General features: G+C 39.5%; 2 protein-coding genes across 2 annotated transcripts; one reads left to right on the top strand and one right to left on the bottom strand.

Annotated features, from left to right (window-relative positions):
* The first annotated feature begins 7,169 nt into the window (after positions 1-7,169).
* LOC133520863 (protoporphyrinogen oxidase) lies at positions 7,170-9,664 on the top strand. The gene has a single exon (XM_061855554.1). The coding sequence runs from the start codon at positions 7,367-7,369 to the stop codon at positions 8,780-8,782; it is 1,416 nt and encodes a 471-aa protein (XP_061711538.1). The 5' UTR covers positions 7,170-7,366; the 3' UTR covers positions 8,783-9,664.
* LOC133520868 (dynactin subunit 4) lies at positions 9,162-21,202 on the bottom strand. The gene is made up of 8 exons (XM_061855562.1): positions 20,976-21,202; positions 19,196-19,472; positions 18,403-18,557; positions 17,658-17,820; positions 16,416-16,599; positions 15,417-15,630; positions 14,069-14,202; positions 9,162-11,714 (listed from the first exon to the last, which is right to left on the bottom strand). The coding sequence occupies exons 1-8, from the start codon at positions 21,102-21,104 to the stop codon at positions 11,498-11,500; spliced, it is 1,473 nt and encodes a 490-aa protein (XP_061711546.1). The 5' UTR covers positions 21,105-21,202; the 3' UTR covers positions 9,162-11,497.
* Positions 21,203-21,364: the final 162 nt, after the last annotated feature.

The following is a 21,364-nucleotide window of genomic DNA, read 5'->3' on the forward strand; positions in this document are numbered from 1 at the left end:
TACAAACTAGAAAGCGTAAGAAGAAATCGGGACCGAAAAACAAAGTAAATGAGCGTTTTGTTGGCCAGAAAGGAGTAGCGGTTACGGGCCCCAAAACGAATTTTAAAGCGGCGGAATCGTGTGTCCCCATTTATATTTATAACGTCGCGAAGGAGGTGGCAGTGTGTGATATTGAAGCATACATTGAAGATAAGACTAAGTTAAATGTGATGATTAAGAAAATGAACATGAAAATGCAAAAACCGTACAACTCTTTTAAGATCTTAGTACCTACTAGTAAAGCAGAATTATTTTTAAATAATGATTTCTGGCCTGAAGGCGTATCTTATCGCCGTTTCATCAACTTTATGAATAAAACAGACTCAGACAAGTCAACATTAAAAGAATAATGGCAAAAAAAGTAAAACTAGTTACGTTCAACTGTAAAAATGTTAAGAGATCTGTTGAGTGCATCCGAAAGTTATGCAAGTCTGCAGATATAATCGCACTTCAGGAGACTTGGCTTCTCGAAAACGACGTTCCTTTTTTGGGAAGTATTGATGATAATTTTGCGTTTAGCGGTAAGTCAGCAGTGGATACGTCGGCGGGCCTCTTACGGGGGAGGCCGTACGGAGGAGTCGCCCTACTATGGAGGAAGAAACTATTCCCGACGGTATCAGTAGTGCAGTGTCATAGTGTGCGCTTGACGGCAATTAAGGTAGTGTTACATAATCGTTCGTTACTTATTTTTTCCGTATATATGCCAACAGATTCAAGTGATAATCTCGTGGAGTTTACGGAATGCATGAGTGAAATAAATGCAATTATTGAAAGCCAAAATATCGAGTGTGTATTCATGTTGGGGGACTATAATGCGCACCCAGGTGAGTTATTCTCATATGAACTTTTAAACTTTTGTGCGGAACGGTCGTGGACGTGTATTGATATGGATTGTTTACCGCCGGACACTTTTACATTTGTGAGCGAAGCGCACGGCTGCCGTCGGTGGCTAGACCACTGTATACTCACAAATGCGGCTAAATTAACAGTATCAAGTGTATCTGTGTTACATGACACTTATTGGTCTGATCACTACCCTATCTTGTGCGAGTGTGACGTTGACTTATTAACACCAAAAATCCTACAGAGTGACACCTTGCGGCAAAATAAAGTAAAGTGGGGCGACCGCGACCAAAATCAGATTGATAGGTATCGTGACTATTGTAATAATAGGTTAAGAGAGCTCGATTTTAACCAATGTTTTTGCGACTGCGCAGATAGACTGTGTGCAGATAAGAGTCATTGTTTACTACTGGATGACATGTACAAGGAAATTATCGATACGCTCTCAATGGGCGCTGTGCTAACGTATGTAAATAAACATAGTGCAAAAAGAAAGAAATATGTTACCGGCTGGAATAGATACGTGCGAGAAGCGCATGGGGAGGCGCGTTTATGGTTTCAAACTTGGATGCGATACGGAAAACCAAAATCTGGTTTCTTTTATAACCGTATGTGTGAATCCAGAAAAATATTTAAATCAAAACTTAAATGGTGCCAGGATAACGTGGAAAAAATTAAAATGGATATTATTGCACAACACCATTCTAATAAAAAGTTTGGCAAATTCTGGAAAAACACAAACCGGTTAAACCATAAAACGGGTCTCCCTGTGAGCGTGGAGGGGATACATGAGCCTGTTGAAATCGCTAACTTGTTTCAAAGACATTTTAAATTAGAGTCGCCATTGGGCCCTGCGTCGTCGGTGTCCGGGGCTAGTTCGGATATCCACCTGAAGTGTAGTATCACCTTTACTGATAACGATGTGTGGAGTGTTATTAAAGGTTTAGATGGAGGAAAATCCCCAGGGCATGACGATCTTAGCGTCGAACACTTGCGACATGCGGGCATCCATCTGACCAGGTCTCTCGCAATGTTTTACTCGTTATGTCTGCGACACTCGTACCTGCCGGAAAATCTCATGCGTACGATTGTAGTGCCCATAATTAAAGACAGAACGGGTGATTCCTCTAGCTTATCTAACTACAGACCAATATCGCTAGCCTCGATTATCGCCAAAGTACTGGACGGCCTGATTGATCGGCAAATGGAGAAGCACTTGTCACTTAACGATGCGCAATTTGGGTTTAGAGCCGGTCTGTCTACGGAGAGTGCTATCCTTTGCCTCAAACAGACTGTGCAGTATTATACGAGCAGAAAAACCCCGGTATTTGCTGCTTTTTTAGACCTCTCTAAAGCATTCGATCTCGTATCGTACGATTTGTTGTGGGATAAGTTAGGAAAAGAAACAAGCCTGGCACCTGAATGCATATTTCTGTTACAATACTGGTATAACCACCAATCAAACCAAGTCAGGTGGGGAAGCGTTGTCTCTGGGGAGTATAGGTTGGGGTGTGGAGTGAGGCAGGGAGGTCTGACCTCTCCCAGGCTTTTCAACCTTTACATGAACCAGCTGATTGAGGAGCTTAGCAGCACCGGAATCGGTTGCCATGCAGGAGGAGTGTGTGTAAATAACCTAAGCTACGCTGACGATATGGTGCTGCTAAGCCCTTCAATCAGGGCACTGCAAACGCTGATTTCAATATGTCAAGAGTATGCGGAAACACATGGTCTAAAATATAATGTAAAAAAAAGTGAGCTGATGGTTTTCAAGCCCAGATCTAAGACCTACACCAGTTTGCCTGATGTATCTCTATATGGCACACCTCTGCTTAGAGTTAGCAAGTTTAAGTACTTAGGCCATTGGGTTACCGAAGATCTTAGCGATAACTGTGATATTGAGAGGGAACGTAGGTCGCTGGCCGTGCGGTGCAATATGCTTACCCGCAGGTTTGCACGTTGTACACACGCAGTTAAAGTAACGCTTTTCAAAGCTTACTGCCAGTCTTTCTACACTTGCAGCCTGTGGGGTGTCTATACGCGGCGGGCGTACAGCGACCTACGAGTGCAGTACAACAACGCTTTCAGGATGCTGATGGGGCTGCCTCGACACTGTAGCGCCTCCGGGATGTTTGCGGAGGCGCAAGTCGACGGCTTTGCGGCTATCATGCGGAAGCGGTGCGCCTCTTTACTTAGCCGCTGGCGGGGCAGCGCTAACAGTATCATGATAGCGTTGTTGGACAGGTGGGACTCCCCTCTGCTGCAGCGGTGGACAAAACTCCACTCTGTAGCAAAATAACAATGTATTTAGGTTAAAATTATTTTGTTATTCCCCTAACACTATTTTATAAGTTAAATGAAAATGTAACTAACAACTATGGATTTTTTATCCGAAATAAAATCATTTTATTTATTTATTATTATTTATTTTAATATAGAACAACAAAGACTGTAAAAGCTATACTTTTGAACGCGAATTTTAGAAATTTATCTATATTTAAAAAAGTTATCTGGAATATCAGATACTTTTGGCGCGTTGTTTCATCCGTTACTTTTGATGCTGACTGTACGTAAAAACAAGGGGGAGCGGCCTATTCTTATTTTTTCTTACAATAGAGGTCGGAGAGGGTCAAAAACCTGGAAAAAATCATCTTACGTAATAAATTATTGGCGCCTATCCTCCAGTGGCGGCGCGTCACAATCATTGGTAGGGAACCCGGAGCTACTTTTGCTTTCCTTTTCTCCATGAACCGATCGTGAAAGTAGTCAACGGGCTGAAATTAGACAAGCCGGTGGGAATCGAGTTCTTTGAACGATCCGCCACTGCTATCCTCTAGCCTATGTCAACGCAACTGCCGACCACACAGCCAACATCGATTATCATATTTGGCGGATGTCGCAACAGTTTTGTCGTTACAATCATAAACCAACATATGATCGGAGACGTTGAAAAATAGCGAGTGGTTTTGGTAAAAGCTTGCGAAAGAGAACTGGTGACTTTTTGTACATTTGCGTCAAACGCTTGCATTTCGTCAGTCGAAAGCGCTGATGGCTTAGCGGTAAGAGCGTGCGACTTGCAATCCGGAGGTCGCGGGTTCAAACCCGGGCTCGTACCAATGAGTTTTTCGGAACCTATGTACGAAATATCATTTGATATTTACCAGTCGCTTTTCGGTGAAGGAAAACATCGTGAGGAAACCGGACTAATCCCAACCAGGCTTAGTTTAGCCTCTGGGTTGGAAGGTCAGATGGCAGTCGTTTACGTAAAAACTAGTGCCTACGCCAAATCTTGGGATTAGTTGTCAAGCGGACCCCAGGCTCCCATGAGCCGTGGCAATATGCCGGGACAACGCGAGGAAGAAGAGCTTGCATTTCGTCAGTCGGATGTTTTGTGAGATATTTGTACTTTTTACGGGGAAACCCATAAGTTATAATCCGTGGCGGAACAAGACCAAAATTTTATGTAGGCAAGGTACATTTAGCGAGGCCCTCTGGTGGCGCAAAAAATAATGAACATTTATACGTTGTGTTCGACGTATACTTATGAGGCTGTCAATACCTAAAGCGCGCACACTGTCTATTTGTATCGGAGTAAATGAGATAGCACTGTCGCATGTTACTGGGCCTGGGCAAGGGAATAATAAGAAAAATATTTAAATATAAAAAAGTGGATTATTAGTGTAATATTTTACACAATAGCGGTTTAGATATAAATGTTTTGAAATTGTGATTTTAATTGCAGACCCATAAGTCAAAACAATAAAGACATAAAACCGTTTAATTGTTATTTTAAAACCAATCTTTGCAATTATTTTCTATCGAGCCGATTTCGTTCAATCATGTATCGAGTACAACCACGGTCTTTGAAATATAATTAATATGAACATATATTTTTCTTACTTGACTAAAACAAATAGTCTTTCTTAAAAAATTGTTTAAGTAACATCAATTTCAAGGACATTGGGTGTTGACAGCCTTTTATTTGAGGCGCGAGGCCACTCGGACCGCGAGGCCGTAGGCGCTGGCCCACGTCGCCCACGCCAGCACGCCACATCTAACGCCGCCTCTGGTTATAATTATTCTTCTTCGCTAGACTACTTAAACGATATTACACATCTGTTGCCTATCAGGTGGGAAAATAGGAGTTGAAAATATCACTGAAATGCTCAACTTTAGAAAAAAGTTTTATAACCATACCTACTCATAATGTTGTGTTCGTGTCGGTGAGGTTGCCAGAGCTCAACGAGGGTGCGGAGTATTAGGGTCGGCGAGGCACATGTAACCTCTGGACTCGCAGACGTCCATAGAATATGGAGGCTGTTTACCATCAGGCGGGCCTAATGCTTATTTACCACCGACGTAGTATAAAAAACCGGAGAAGTGCGAGTCGGACTCACCCACCGAGTGTTCCGTACTTTTTAGTATTTTTTGTTAAAGCGGTAACAGAAATACATCATCTGTGACAATTTCAACTGTCTATCACGGTTCATGAGATACAGCCTGGTGACGGACGGACATACAGACAGATAGACGGACGGACAGCGGTGTCTTACTAATAGCGTCCCGTTTTACCCTTTGGGTGCGGAACCCTAAAAACGAAAATAAACATTTAGGTATATATGTTAATCACAACGAAAGTTTGAACTGGCCTCCAGTACTAGTAGCAGTACTCCAGAGCCTAAATTAGTTGAAAACCTATCAATATTGTAGTAATTAATAGGTACGGTGACATAATGGTTGTGCAACACATTACCGCACTAGAAAGCCCTACGTTAACGCAGTCAAAACGGCGCGTGCGTCAGTCGGGCGAATTAGGAGGGAACTGGGTACTAATGGGGGTTCGGGACGGGTGCTGCATTTTAATTTGCTGTACCGGATGTAGGGGTATGTTTGAACTATGTCGTACGCGTGGAGGATGACATAACGAACAACGAGACCTAAAGTCTTATGGCAAAAAACAAAATAGGAATTTCTTTATCTGCCTTTCTAATCAGACCAAGCTAAGTTGGCAGCGATTTTGATAGCCAGCCTGTGCAAGTGCTAAGTATTATACGTCATAATTTCATAGATGTTTGACGTTTAAAATAACACCCTGGCACTGTCTGGGCTATCAAAACCGCTGCCAACTTATCTCGGTCTGACTAATTATATTATATAAGTAACTATAGATAGGTTATACTCATACATCATAAGGAGCACAAAAAATACTTCCATATTTTATTTCGATACCAACGTAGAAATCTGCTATTTTTGATTAATTCCATTCCATTAATTTTTGTCATACTCGATGTTAAATATATGCTTGTGTTGTCTCTTCGAAGCCGGAGCTTGTGAGTACTACGTGCACATTTCTCGATTGCCCAGGAGCGACTAAAGTCAACTTGTACAATTTGTCACAAGGTAAGCGCTTCAATGTTGGAATGCCTAATGTATCCTGATATATGATATAATTGGGTGTGATTCTATCTATTTTAGAAAAGGATATTAACGAATGTTCGATTTTCGATGTTGAGGGCAGGCCCTCTTGGCAGGGCAGGTCATCTCTGCATCCGTTTTTAAGTCTCACGAACCCGCCGGCATATGACCACCAAAACTAGTAGACTACTAAGTAGAGTCATTTCAAGCTAAAAGCTGTCAGCGATTTTGAAAGCCCAGACGGTGCAAGTGTTATTTGAATGAAGAATAAAGGTAAAGATAGTTTATTTTCCAAGTAGGCATATTACAATGCGCTTATGAACGTCAAATAAAGCTACGCCGGCTCTAACCCTACACCTCTGCCCGAGAAGATATAAATCCTTCCTAAATCATAGAATACTGATCGTAACCACAGATTTAGCATAATATATTGGTATGTGTGCCTTCAATCATGTTGCATCGGCGAAATTAGGCGCCGACACAATACTAATAGGGCTTTCTAAATGCTTGTTGCGTGCGAATGAGTTTGAACAATGGTTCGAACCGCAGGATCTAATGAGGTCTTTATATTGTTATGCACGACGATCGTTACGTATTGTTGTTAAAATACTAAATGAAAGGATTCATTTCGTACACTTAATTTAAACGCATTACACTCATTCCATTTTAAAGAAATTTCTAAACACGTCTGAACCTAGTTTGTAAACTAGTGCAATATTTATTCGTACGAGTTATTCATAGGTAGCATAATATTATTCGTACGGAAAGTCACTCTTAATAAATGTATCACATTAGATACTTGAGTAATTGGGTATTATAGCATGGGTACGAAAGGGTTACAAATATATATCAACTCGGGTAACACTGAAGAAACATTTGCCTTTCAGTTTTCAGCTGTCAAATGCTAAAGTCAAATTGACAGTTCACAAACAAATTATCTTATATTTACGATTGCAAAACAAATACGATTAAAAAAATATTAAAGAAATTAAAAACATATTTACCATTTGAATGGACTCAAGGGATACATGCGTTTCGACTTTTTCATTAGTATAAGAAATTTATAACAAACATGGCAGCTATTCTAGGTGGCGGCCTCGGAGGTCTGTCCACAGGTTATTACCTTCTTAAAAACAATTTAATCACTACAAATGCTCTGAAACTGTATCTATTAGAAGCCAGTAATAGCTGCGGCGGCTGGATCAAATCCATCAAGACGAAAGACTACGTTTTCGAGCAAGGACCGCGGACTATTCGCCCGAAAGGCACCACCGGCTTAAACACTTTAAACATGATTCAAGACCTAGGTCTGAGCGAGCACATCTCTCCTATCACCCCCGAACACCCCGCTGCTAAGAATAGAATGATCTATGTGAACCACTCCCTGCATTTGCTGCCATCAAGTTTAAAAAGTGTGTTCCAAACTAAGCAACCATTCTCGAAACCTTTAATATACGCTGCGTTCACTGACTTAAAGCAAAAGCCGAAGAAAGAAATGAAAGATGACTCCATTTACAACTTTGTTGAGAGAAGATTTGGTAAAGAGATAGCAGATTATGCTATTTCACCAATGATATGTGGCATATGCGCTGGGGATGCCAAAGAGATATCAGTAAAGTTCTTAATGAAAACCCTCTTTGAATGGGAACAGAGCTATGGCGGTGTTTTAAAAGGATTCATGAAAACTATGTTCAAACCTAGCAGCGAAGATACTTTAGAATTGAGTGAGCTAGCAAGGAGAGCTCAGGAAGAAAAGTGGAATGTTTACACAATAAAAGGAGGCCTGGAGACTTTTCCGTCAGCTCTCCACAACTATCTCAAGACAAATAATGTGAATATCCAAATGAATAGCAAAATAGAGGAACTAGAGTTTGTTGATTCCAGTACTGTGGTACTTAAGAATACTTCTGGAGAAGAGCTAAAAGCTAATCATGTTTATTCCTCGATTCCATCGCATTGTTTAGCCAAATTAATTGAAAAACAACATCCACAGCTAGCCGAGACTCTAAATGAGATACCGTTTGTCACAGTGGGTATAGTGAACTTGTTTTTTGCAACTCAGCAGCCTATAACCCCGGCATTTGGGTTCCTTGTGCCTCCTATAGAAAACTCCCCCATATTAGGAGTAGTTTTTGATTCATGTTGCATCCCAGACCAGAATGGCACAGTTCTTACTGTGATGCTGGGAGGCAGATGGTTTAAGGAGAAATTTGGAGACAATGTGACAGAGCAAGACCTTCTAAGAATAGCCATGAAGGAAATTCAAAGCATTCTTAATATAAAAGAACAAGCAACAGAGTCACATGTAAATATTCTAGAGAAATGCATTCCACAGTATGTTATAGGGCACTATGAGAGGGTGGATGGTATTCGGAAGTACATAAGGGACCATAACCTTCCTATTTCCATTGTCGGGAGCAGTTATGATGGAGTAGGTATTAATGATGTAATCTTTTCTGCCAAAAAGCAGGTTGAAGGATGTGTTTGAGAATGGAAATAATTTTATTATATTGGGATTGGGTGCAAATTAACGTGTAGGTAAATGGTGAATTTGTCTTCCAAAATGAGGTACACAAACTATTTAATTAATGTGTTTAAGTTTTTTTACTGCAGAAAGACTATAATAACGATGAATTAATGAGTACCCTTGTTAAAATAAAAATAGGTTATATAAATATTATAAAAAATATGGATATAAAAGCATCATGACATTGGTTTTATTTTATTAAGGGTACCTCTGTTTTATCTTAAATGTATGCATTATGAAATTCCTTAAAGCATTTCTAGTATATCAATGTAATATTTTGTCAATATTTTAATAAAGTTTTTCATATATTCTTCTACAGATAATTTGGGAAAGAAAATACTTTGTTTCAGATGCAAAACATTTTATTTGGTTACAGTTAACTGGTACAATGTTGTCTGTATTTATGTGCATATAAAATTTTATAAAGCTATACATATATTGATTACAATATGCTGTGTAATAAAAATAGATTGCATATTGCACTTAAGTACTTGCTTCAACTAGCAAAAACAATATGTTACGAGCGTTGACATATCTAAGGATGGGCCTTACGGGCAATAAGAATGGGGCCAGAACAGCGGTGTCACACACACAAATTTGAGCAAATCGTGCAGTCTAACGCCACAACACGATTGGTCGATGAGTTCGCATTAGCTCGAATTTGTGAGTGACACTACTGAACTAGCATCTTCGTGCCCGTAAGGCTCATCCTTAGATATATGTCAATGGTTACGAGATCTGTTAAGCTGAATATAAATGTGTTATCACAAACTGTTCATATAACATAGTTATATAATTATTATCTGCCAACTTCTTTTACGAATAAATGAATTGTAAAACTTTTTACATAGGATGATCTTAACTTTTACTAACTAATTTCCTATGGTTAAATATCTAAAATAAACACTTTCTTGAATTCCTTCCAATTTCAGAAAATCCAACATCTTTCCTGACTTTTGATAGACTTTTGGGGAAACTTTTTGCAACTTTCACATCAAAAGTTATGATAACACGTTGAAACTTAAAAATATCTTTTTATATTATAACCTATAAAAATAAATAATGTAAGAACTAGATTCTCTCGTACACTTAGCTTTTGTCGTAAACGGAATTTCGTGAGTAATTTCATTTAGTTAACAAGCATATATATACATTTAGAGGCACACGATTTGTTAATAGTTGAGCTTTGATATACTACAAACAGTACAAACTATCCTAGGTAGTACATAATATAATAATCATACCCCAGATTTTAGGGTGCCGGAATGTTTTATACTTGCCAAAAAATTGGTAAAAAGTGTAACAAAAACTATTTTAACATTTCTACGCACATTTGGCGCTTACTACTATTTTTAATTCATAGTTTTGTAAATATTTTAAAGTTATAAATATACATAATCATCAAAAATCTGGGGTATGATAATAATTTTACGATGAATCCTATTTTTTTTATTAGTCTGTAATGATACTCCGGCAAGCCAGTTTTGTCAGTAGGAAAGGGGCCATATTTGAAATATAAAGGCGCGAAGAATCGATAGCCAATACAAATTTCGAATTTCTCGTCTATTTCTACTGACATATTTGGCCTGCCTGAGTAGAATATAAACTCACGTGTAAAGAAACGGAATCACTTCACATGTTTCTTCTTCAAGAAAATGGTATCAAATGTAAGCTAATAATGTAATCTATTAAATATACCAAACTTTCATTGGTTTCCGGTTTAACAACTGAAAAAATAATGTAACTATTTTTTTCAGCTTTGCATGAAAATTGTAAAAGTTATTGACGAAGAAACCAAACATGTTAATGGATTGTTTCATTGCACGCGAGTGTATACAACTATTCTATGATTAATCAATAATCTCTTATAACTCCAATGAGTATTGATTATATAGTTATATTTCATATTGTTAAGTCCAAAATAAACGAGTTTAGATTCTACATATACCTATCAAAGTATAAAAAACTGCTGCCAGAAAAAAAATAGATGTGATGTGACAATTTGCGTTATTCGAGATTTACATAGATGGATCGACTAACCTAACGTATGATTCACTGAGGTTGTCAGTTCGTAAGCCTTATTGCAAATACATAAGGTTAATCGATAGTCAGTTAATTTGTTATTAGTATCTTGGCGGGCTAGCCAGCTACTATAGTTTAGCAAAGGATCGCCGTTGGAAGCATAAATAATCATGTTTTCTAAAGCTACTACTGCTCCAATAACGCGTAGTATTTTCTTTTACTGCTAAGTTTGTCTAGCCAGACCATATGTCAAACTAAGCGACAGGTGGCGTTGTAATCAAATATGTTTATCAAACTAAACGACTAATGGCGCTGTTGTCAATTTTACGAGTACTGATGTCCCGAAGGAAACTTTCCATAATTGCGAAATTTTCCACATTGGAAAGTTCCGGAAACTTCTTATTATTTTGTATGGGAATTGAAAGTTTCCGAAACATAAAATGGAAATTTCTTATATTTCTGTGAAAATTTCAAGAAATTTCCGAAAACTTTCTTAACTTTTGGAAACTTTCCGCAACTTTCACATCTGTATTTACGAGCACGAGAATTGAAAATTTTGTTTTTTGCAGTTGCTGCCAAATTTAGTGATCCTAGACCTATTCGTCAAAAACGAGATGGCGCTGCAATCAAAACCGCGATATCACCACACGACGTTTAAAGTCCAGCCGCCCCCACCGTGCCCAGGTCCAGCAGCAGCGTGGCGCGCAGCGCGTGGTCGCGGTCGGGCGGCGCGCCGGGCTGCGGCACCGTGTTGCGGTACGAGTACTGCAGCGCCAGCGCGGCCCGCGCGGGCGCGCCTTCCGCGGCGGACAAGGCCGTCGACAGCTCCAGGCGCAGCGCCAACTTGTTGGACTTGCGCCAGAGGATTATGCTGGAAATTGTTACATTTTTAACATAAAAATAAAATAAATACCGTTTCCCGGTAGACTCTTTATTTTCTGTGAAAACCTGTCGAATAACGCATTAGCTTTGGTAAATTCAAATTTACGGCCATTACAATCTGTCATATATAACAGACAATAGTTATTTGTACAACAAGAGAGCAAAGTTTGATATTTCTGCGAGTGCTTGTTTTGAGTCCCGTGCAAGCGAAAGATCGTGAATCTAATTTAGAATCTTGAGCGTAGTAAGGGACTCAAAAGCGCACGAGATGTAAATAACTTTGATCTCGTGTAGTACACAATTTTTTTCACGTCAGTCAGCCATCAAAAAATACAACCTGAAAAAATTTAATCCGTCTTCATCACTATTTCACTCATGTTTTCTGAAGGTATTCTAACAATTAACTTTAATTACCGCAATAAAACAAAGCGAAAGAAATTGCAATAAAATGATACGAAAATAATGAATTAACGACCATCAATTGACAGTTTAATCGTCAACTTTTTTTTGTTAAAAAAAACTATGTAAAATACGGTCCGAATTGCGGATACTACTATTTGTCAACTATAGTAGAGATCGTTAAAAGTCGTTAAGTAGAATTATTTACTGCGTAACAATTGCGTAAATTTGTATAAGTATATTGTTTTGATTGTATAATAAAATACGTAAAATATGGTATTTATATTAAATTTTAAACTTTTATTTCATTAATTAATTATAACGAATGAAGACTCGTAGGGTGTTTTGGAACGATGCGGACTGACTTATTTCGGGGGTCTATTATAAACCGTCAGTATATCGTTGAATTACGTATGCAGTTTTTTGTCTCCTTCTTTTTGCTAATGACGTGAAAGGGACAAAGACAATAGAATCCAAATACTTCGAACTTGTATTAGGCCCCGCACGTTGAAATGACATTCGAATATGAAGGTCACTTGAATTTTATTTTGTCTCACTCAGTGAGCAAAATGCGATTTTGCTTACTGTTTTTAAGCAGCAAATTACCCTTGTTCCAGCTGCTGACGTGAAAATTATTTTTCTGCCCTCCGGGCGGAAAGCGTCAACCTTGCTCCGCTGCGCTAAACGAAGTTGCCGCTTTCCGCTCAAGCAGAAAAATAGTATGCGCACCACGGAAAGAAACGTAGGACATTCCATCCCGCGTGTTTGCCACCCTCGCCGAACGAGGCACGCAATTTCCTACTTTTGCTCCCTTGGGACACAAATAACTATTGTAAACAACGCATCATGCCCCTGCATGCAAACAGTGTATGAAGACTGCACTTTGTTTGGAATCTAAATAATAATCCCATAATTGTCTACTACGAAAGTGATCAAGTGTGAATTTATTAAAATAAAATAACCAAATGATAATTTGACTTCAAATTCAAATGTGTCTATAATATTTTTCCGAGTTTATAACTTTATAAGTAACAATAGGTGAGCCCATGTCGAGCGACATCACCATATTCAGCTGCGTCATCTCTGGGCGCGAGCGTGAGCGTCACAGCTGGCGGTGTGATTAGAGTCCGTACTGTTAGCTCTTTGGGGCTCCAGAGCGAGATAGAGACAACGATATAAACAGATACTCACTGGCTGGGTTCATGTCGAGCGTCATCACCATATTCAGCTGCGTCATCTCTGGGCGCGAGCGTGAGCGTCACAGCTGGCGGTGTGATTAGAGTCCGTACTGTTAGCTCTTTGGGGCTCCAGAGCGAGATAGAGACAACGATATAAACAGATACTCACTGGCTGGGTTCATGTCGAGCGTCATCACCATATTCAGCTGCGTCATCTCTGGGCGCGAGCGTGAGCGTCACAGCTGGCGGTATGATTTGAGTCAGTACTGTGGGAGGTTCTCTGGGGTTCCAGAGCGAGACAGAGACAACGATATAAACAGACACTCACTGGCTGGGTTCATGTCGTGCGTCATCATCATATTCGGCTGCGTCATCTCTGGGCGCGAGCGTGAGCGTCACAGCTGGCGGTGTGATTTGAGTCAGTACTGTTAGCTCTCTGGGGCTCCAGAGCGAGATAGAGACAACGATATAAACAGATACTCACTGGCTGGGTTCATGTCGAGCGTCATCATCATATTCAGCTGCGTCGTCTCTGGGCGCGAGCGTGAGCGTCACACCTGGCGGTGTGATTTGAGTCAGTACTGTGGGAGGTTCTCTGGGGTTCCAGAGCGAGTTAGAGACAGCGATATAAACAGACACTGGCTGGGTTCATGTCGCGTCATCTCTGAGCGTGAGCGTCACAGCTGGGGGTGTGATTTGAGTCAGTACTGTTAGCTCTCTTGGGCTCCAGAGCGAGACAGAGATAACGATATAAACAGACACTCACTGGCTGGGTTCATGTCGTGCGTCATCATCATATTCGGCTGCGTCATCTCTGGGCGCGAGCGTGAGCGTCACACCTGGCGGTGTGATTTGAGTCAGTACTGTGGGAGGTTCTCTGGGGTTCCAGCTTGGTTCTTGCTGTAAAGTAATGAATAATTTTTAGTTTTATTTATGCCACATGTAGAGTTTCCAGGCCCTGAACTTCAAAAACTTTGGCCAAAATGTAGACGACAAAAATGCGTATAAAACCTTTTTTTAGACGTTGGTTAATTTGCAAACCGTGCTGGTGGCCTAGCGGTAAGAGCGTGCGTCTTTCAATCTGGAGGTCGCGGGATCAAACCCCGGCTCGTACCAATGAGTTTTTCGGAACTTATATACGAAATATGATTAGATTATGTATTTACCAGTCACTTTCGGTGAAGGAAAACATCGCGAGGAACCCGGACTAATCCCAATAAGGCCTAGTTTACCCTCTGGGTCGGAAGGCCGGATGGCAGTCGCTTTCGTAAAAACTAGCGCCTACGCCAATTCTTGGGATTGGGAGCCGTGGCAAAAATGCCGGAACAACGCGAGGAAGATGAGATAGATTAATTTGCAAAAAGTCAAAAACTTGACAGGCCAGACTTGATCGTCTTTTTGAATTTAATTAAATATTTATTAAGAAAAAAATCTCAAAGTTGGAAATATTCTCAGCAATTTCTAGAAACTGTAATGGGGAGCTCTAGTTCGGAATGGGAAAGTTTCAATCTCCATACAAGATAATTTTCCGAAAATTTCGCAATTTTGTAAACTTTTCAGCGACACGTTATAAACGAGAGATAATATCCCACCATTCCCACCGTCATATTCGCGTTACCTTCTCATCTTCAGACTCTTATACACTGGTGCCTTATCGAACTCTCTTTCTCAAAAGGGACCTCTGAAGGCTGCAGCAGCCCCAAGGTCATCTCGCGGAGGGTCAGTCAGCTTCATCTCAGTCATGTTAGACTTATAGCTACCAAAGTGATGAACCGATTTCGTTGCCTTTTTTGTTATTAAGAAACCATTTAACTAGAATTTTTTGAAATATCTCGTCGAAATCAGGTTATTTTATGACCATTTCACCAGATTATCTAATGAAAGGCTTTCTAATTTTTTTTAAGATAAGTTTTCAAATTTTTTTTTTCAGACAAGTTATTTTTACGTCACCTTCTCAATCTTCAGAATCTTATCCAAACTCTTCTCCAACTGATCTCCTTATCCACCTTTTCAACAGGGACCTCTGCAGGCTGCAGCAGTCTGAGCCTGCACTTTGCTGAGAATGCTACTAAGCAGAGTTTTCTCTCGTTTAAGACAAGTTATTTTTATGTTACCTTCTCAATTTTCAGACTCTTATCCAAACTCTTCTCCAGGCTGGTGTCCTTATCCACCTTCTCCTTTTCCTCTTCGATAGGGACCTCCGAAGGCTGCAGCAGCTTCAAGGTCATCTCGTGGGGGGTGGGGTTGGCCAGCTTCAGCAGCAGCGTGGACTTGCCCCCCGGCCGGACCATCTCGCAGGAGATTATCTTCACTTCGGGCACGTGGTAGCTAAAGGGAAAATTTGAAATTTGTCATCCCTTTGCGTTTCATTCATTTTAATGACTTGTCCCAAAATGAAGGCTTATTTGAAAAAAATCCCTTGAGTATTACGACCTTATCTTATAGCACAATGAGATTTTTTGTTGTAAAATACAAAAATGAATATTTTCTACTCGTCGACTTTAATGGTTGAATTAAGATTTCGTATACCAAACTATAATTGCCTACTTTTCATGCATGAGCTTCCAACTCAACTACTTATAATATACATTTCGATATGCTGTGGGCAACTATAAAAAAAATGACCAATCATGTGCCGACGCGCTAGAAAAGACTAAACAGGCCAGAATAGTCCCGCGTTTATGTCTTTTGTACTACATTTTTGTCTACTGAAATACTTACCAATTTTCATTCATTATTTAAGTTTTATAGTAACAAAAGTATTATAAACTAACAAAATCTATGGATTGTAAAGATCTGAAATAAATGATAATTTAATTTAATTATTTTAGATGACTCATAGAAAACGTATTGTATACAATAGTGTTATAATCAAAATTTTCAATCTCGTACCTTATTTAGGCAACTCAGCAAGCTTCGCTGCCTTAACACGGTACTCGCCTGAAAAGCTCTCTCTTATATCACGATTGTATAAAAAACTATTTTCAAACATTTAATTTTTTTAATATGATAAAATAGTTTAGATTTGGCGTGGGTACTTGTGGCATTAGCTAAAGCATTGAGCCATATATTCTGCTTCCGCTGTAGACAGACCAACAAACACCAATACTTACTATGCCAGCAGTTCGATTTTGAACTTGATAGATCCAGGATTGTACTCGGGCTTGGTAAGGTTGTGGTCACAGGCCCGGCACCGTTGGGAGCGCTTCACACTGAGGAGTTTGGCGATGGGGTGCAGCCGGGACACTTGCGTGGGCTGCCACTCCGGGGCCGCCAGGCGTTGTGGCATGCTGGTTACTGTGGACAATAGTTGAACTGATTTAAGAAGAAGAATCCTTTATTTCAGACAGTAAAGTAAATTTAAATTTTTTCTACATTTCTTGCATATTTTATTCCTGTCTGTGTGCCATTTATTGGCAAAAGACCTCCCCCAACCTTCTCCACTGAACTGATTACTGATCCATAAATACTGGTTAGTGAAAATAATTATGATTCGACGGTCATTGACACTATTGCAGGAGTAAATAATAAATTGGAAGACACCAGAATACCAAATAACAGAATTTTTCTTTTGAGTAATTTAGTGGCGTGACGATAAATGATGTTCTCTACAGACTCAAAATGTTTATCAAAAATATTTCCACCAGTCACGGCGGGAGTGTAGTTAGTTGCTATTAGTCTATTTTTGTGTGGTTTTTGGAATGGATAATTGCTGGCTGTACTTTTTTTTCGTTAGGCAATTAACATATTCGCTACCAACGTTTTCATAGCGCTCGCAGCGTTTTCCCGCTTTGTAGAGAAAAGCGACTACGAACAGAGCGGGCCCAGCGGGTTCCCGGTACTCAATGTGTTAATACTCATCGAGACAATTCTAACAAACTCAAACACAATTAGGTTGTGTTGTTTTATCCCAGTTCCTATGGCCACCGTCTGTGTCCATCATCCGTTCAGCTTGATAGTACCATAATATTATATATGCATGTGAAGTTTCAGGTCAATCTAATAATGGGAAGAGGGTCTAATTTAGCTTGCAGGGATTAACCCGAACATACATACAAATTAAATAAAAGCTTGTATTATATTAACTCTAATTCATGCTGAATTATGTCTTAGTGATGGCATCTTCCAGTTTATCAACTTTTCCACTGGTGACAATAGGAATGAACCCGGCTAAGGCGATCCTGGAACCTACTGCTACAGTTACCCTCACTATGCCATAACTCTTAAGTCTCCTAATAATCCTTTGTCCTGAGTACGTGAATCAAAACTCTACCTACATTGTCTTATTTGTCTTACTATGGCATATACTCTGCTTCAGTAGTAGACAGAGCAAGTAATAACAGAACTTAACTAACTTTGATTCAAGTTGACTTCCTTAGTAAAGGCGTCTTCTGGTAGTTCATCAACTTCTTCACTGGCGACAGCAGGGGTGAACCCGGCTAGGGCGAGACTGGAACCTTCAGCTGGAGGTAGACCTGCGATGCTGCGAGCCATGGCCCCCGTTAGGCCTGTTTTGTCCTGTACGTAAACATAATACTAAATAATCTAGTAAAGATATTTCTTGGTAAAGGGGATACTTGTTATAATAATTTAGGTTAAAAAAAACCTTCAAAGAAAAGTCTACTGCGGTATTCAAAAATACTATACAAGTTTAAGGTACTATACAGTTTTTATGAATTAACCCTTTGAACGCTTTATGGCATAAACACAAACATCACTTAAACGCCAAGCTCCCGGGCGCAAGCGAGCTAATGTAAACCTTACTTGAAAGTGTGAAGATTACTTTGACAGCGTTCGCCATTACACCTATAGGTGTCCTTGGCGGGCACGACGGCGTACATTTTATACAGTCTGCACGGTTACTTCACTTGCAGATCCAGAATTATACTCTGACAAGCCAGCTTTGAGTAGAAAAAGGCGGCTTTGAAAAATGTAGGCGCGATGGATTGATCCTCCATGCAATTTTAGAATTTTGCGCTTCGACAAATTTGGCTTACCAAAGTACAAAATAAGTAGTCCCTTCAAACTTTCTCAGTGACGTGATACAAATCGCTTGCTGCATTTCATCATTCTGTCTCAAATCCTCTTTCGTAAACTTACAGTGAGCGTGATGTATTTCCCTCTCACGGCGAACTTCTTCCTCTCCTTCTCTATCTTCTCCTGCTTTTCTTGCTGCAGCACAGCCTTGTAATAGTCCAGGAGTTGGTTGACTCGAGTCGCGTGCGGGCTGGTGCGCTCCGGCCATCCACCTGATGCTAAAATGACAGAAATATCAGCTCAACTCATTCTATTTTAGTTTCTCCTCTTTGCTCGATGAAGCGCTAGACATCAGCGTTGGAGATGCCTTGCAAAAGCTTTAAGTTACAAAAAATGACAGTGCCTTTGCAAAATTTATGTCACAGCTCATATATCACCTAGCGCCACTGTCTTTGCTCCAACTTCAAGTCAGATGAATATGTTTTGTGAGACTTGTAGTGCTTGACAATGACAGCAAATAATACAAATCCCACCAAAAACATTTTCATGTAAAATGTTGCCAAGACCAGACCACATAGCTTGCAGTGCCAAAAACTTATCAGATCTCATGTAGAGCCAAGCCTACATGCCTTAACTTTACAAACTCTACACCTTAGTCAAAATATGTGGCTTGGCCATTTACTCCCCAGATAAATTGAAAGTGAAAATTGTCCCTAAAGAAAAAGATAAGATTCTCAAGAACCTACAATTTATCTCTTTAATTCTATTGTAAAAAAACTGTAAAATAATAACAGTTTTTTAACAAAAAAAAAATTATTAATATGTTGACTGTCATACTTTGAACTTTGAAAGGCAACCTGTGTTCAGTGCAAGATGTATTTTCTATTATGATAATGATAACAGTATTATCTCTTACCTACAGGTTGATCTGGAATCCCTACATCCCTAGCTGTCCACCGACAATTAAAACAGGACAGATAATACACCCTCTTCGCCTGCTTCCCATCCCCCACTTTCCCATCTCCTCCCGCCCCTGCTGCCGGGTCCTGTCGAGGCTGGGCTAAGGTAGCACGGGTGGAGAGCGTGTGGAAACAGCTTGGGCAGTCGAAGCAGCTGCTGCATCGGTTTTTCTTCAGACGGGCTTCGGATGATGGCATGTTTTCTAGGCAGTATGCGCAGTAATGGGAGTCAACCTGTGGTGTGTAAGGAATTAAAAAATAGAAAAATGGAGTCAATCTTGTTTACTGGATAGATGATCTGGATTGTAAGATTGCAGTTATGTGAAATATTGGCTTCAAAGAATTGATAAGATGAACATGAAGTTTCTCAAAACAAAATTTCTAAATTCCTTAAAAAAAAACTGTGCATTGTAGTGCAAAAAATAGGCTAGACATGTTAGTTTTGATAATACAAACAATGATCAATATCATTGCGTCCATATTCAAGACAGGTCACTAGCATACAATAAATAAAAAATAGAAATTATAAGTAAGAAATATTTTACTGGGAATTTAGCAAATGCTAGAATGATATCCCTCCACCTGTAAGATGGCTAAAAATAAGCAAACTTTTAAACACCAGTTTAAAAAGATAATATTTATAAAACAAAAAACAGGGATACCATATGGTTTTTTGGTTGCAGATTTCAAGATCTAATTGGTATTTCAGAGGTTTTCTAAGAGATAGGAGGAGAACCAAACCTACGCACTTTCTCACTTTTATTTTATGGCTACTTTTAATTTTTTATTTATGTATTTTGTTTCGGAACACATTAATACCACTTCACCCTTTTTACACTACTGTACAAGCATCATATTTAGATTTACCCAACTGTAACATGATCTGGGTTCCGGCAGAATATCAGTGCTTTGCTCGAAAGAGTAAAGGATAGAGCTGATTTGGAACCCTTTTGTTTTAGCTGTTTTTTTTTGTCGCCTACTCAGAATGGGGGAGGATCGCGTAGTCAAGGAAGCGTACTTGGGGCGACCATCGGGCGCCCCAGGTACCGTTGGTGTGATGTCATGGAGGCGGACCTGCGTGGGCTGAATGCCAATTCATGGCAGGAAACCGCACTGGATCGGGACAGGTGGCATTCTCTTGTTTCGGAGGCCAAGATTCTTTTTGGATCGCTGAGCCAAAGCAGTTAGTTTTAGTTAGTCAGTTAGTTTGTTTTAGCTGTACTGCACACAGCATAAAGCAAGTAAATCCAATGCTCATGTTTAGTGATATTATTTTTGCTATGAATTAAATTGTGTACTTTATTTTTGTTTTGTTTGTAATGCATTTATAAATTGTGTGTTTCTGCAGCATTCAAATAAATGTTTCATCTATCTATCTAGTACGAAAATTTACACTAACACAAACAAAAATATACCTTTTAAAACACTTTCTTTTAAAAAAAAAAAAAACAAAAATTTAATACATTCAAAGTGACAAGTTCATAGCAATATACACTAAAGCACTTTTTACTATTTAGGTATCTACTCAACGCAGCCAACAAATCAGTAGCCCATTGTTACCGAATGGGAACAAGGCAGAGGCACCATAAAGCAAAGGTGTGTCCAAGGCTTGCCAGCAAGTACATGGCATACTTTGAAGCACAATTACAACAGATATGTGCTGATTTCCAATAACTTGAGTTGAGGAGTTACAGCTCGATTTTCAAAAGCTTATTCTTCTTTTAAACAGTCTGTTACCTCATGACAAATGCAGAATCCGCAGCGTATTTTCAAGCAGTGTCGGCAGAAGTAAAGACTAGTGATAGGCTTCAGTTGACCGCAGGAGCACTTGTACTTTACGTAATCGGGCTGCGTCAGGTAAGCCATGGTTTTACTGGGATTATATTTACTTTGTGTTACAAATTATTCCTAAACCCACACAAACTATATAAACGAAAAACCGTACACCGTCGTATCGAAATCGAAGTGACATGACACCGCTGTCAAATTGACAGCTACAACTATGACATCATTGAGCCTGTTTGAGATAACTTTTAAACGCTGTATCGTGAACTATCGTAAAGTTATAAAATAATAAAATAAAAAATATTGTTATAAAAAAATAATAACAATTGGTTAAATTAAAC

Source organism: Cydia pomonella, chromosome 8, assembly GCF_033807575.1.
Source record: "Cydia pomonella isolate Wapato2018A chromosome 8, ilCydPomo1, whole genome shotgun sequence".
NCBI classification, from domain to species: domain Eukaryota; kingdom Metazoa; phylum Arthropoda; class Insecta; order Lepidoptera; family Tortricidae; genus Cydia; species Cydia pomonella.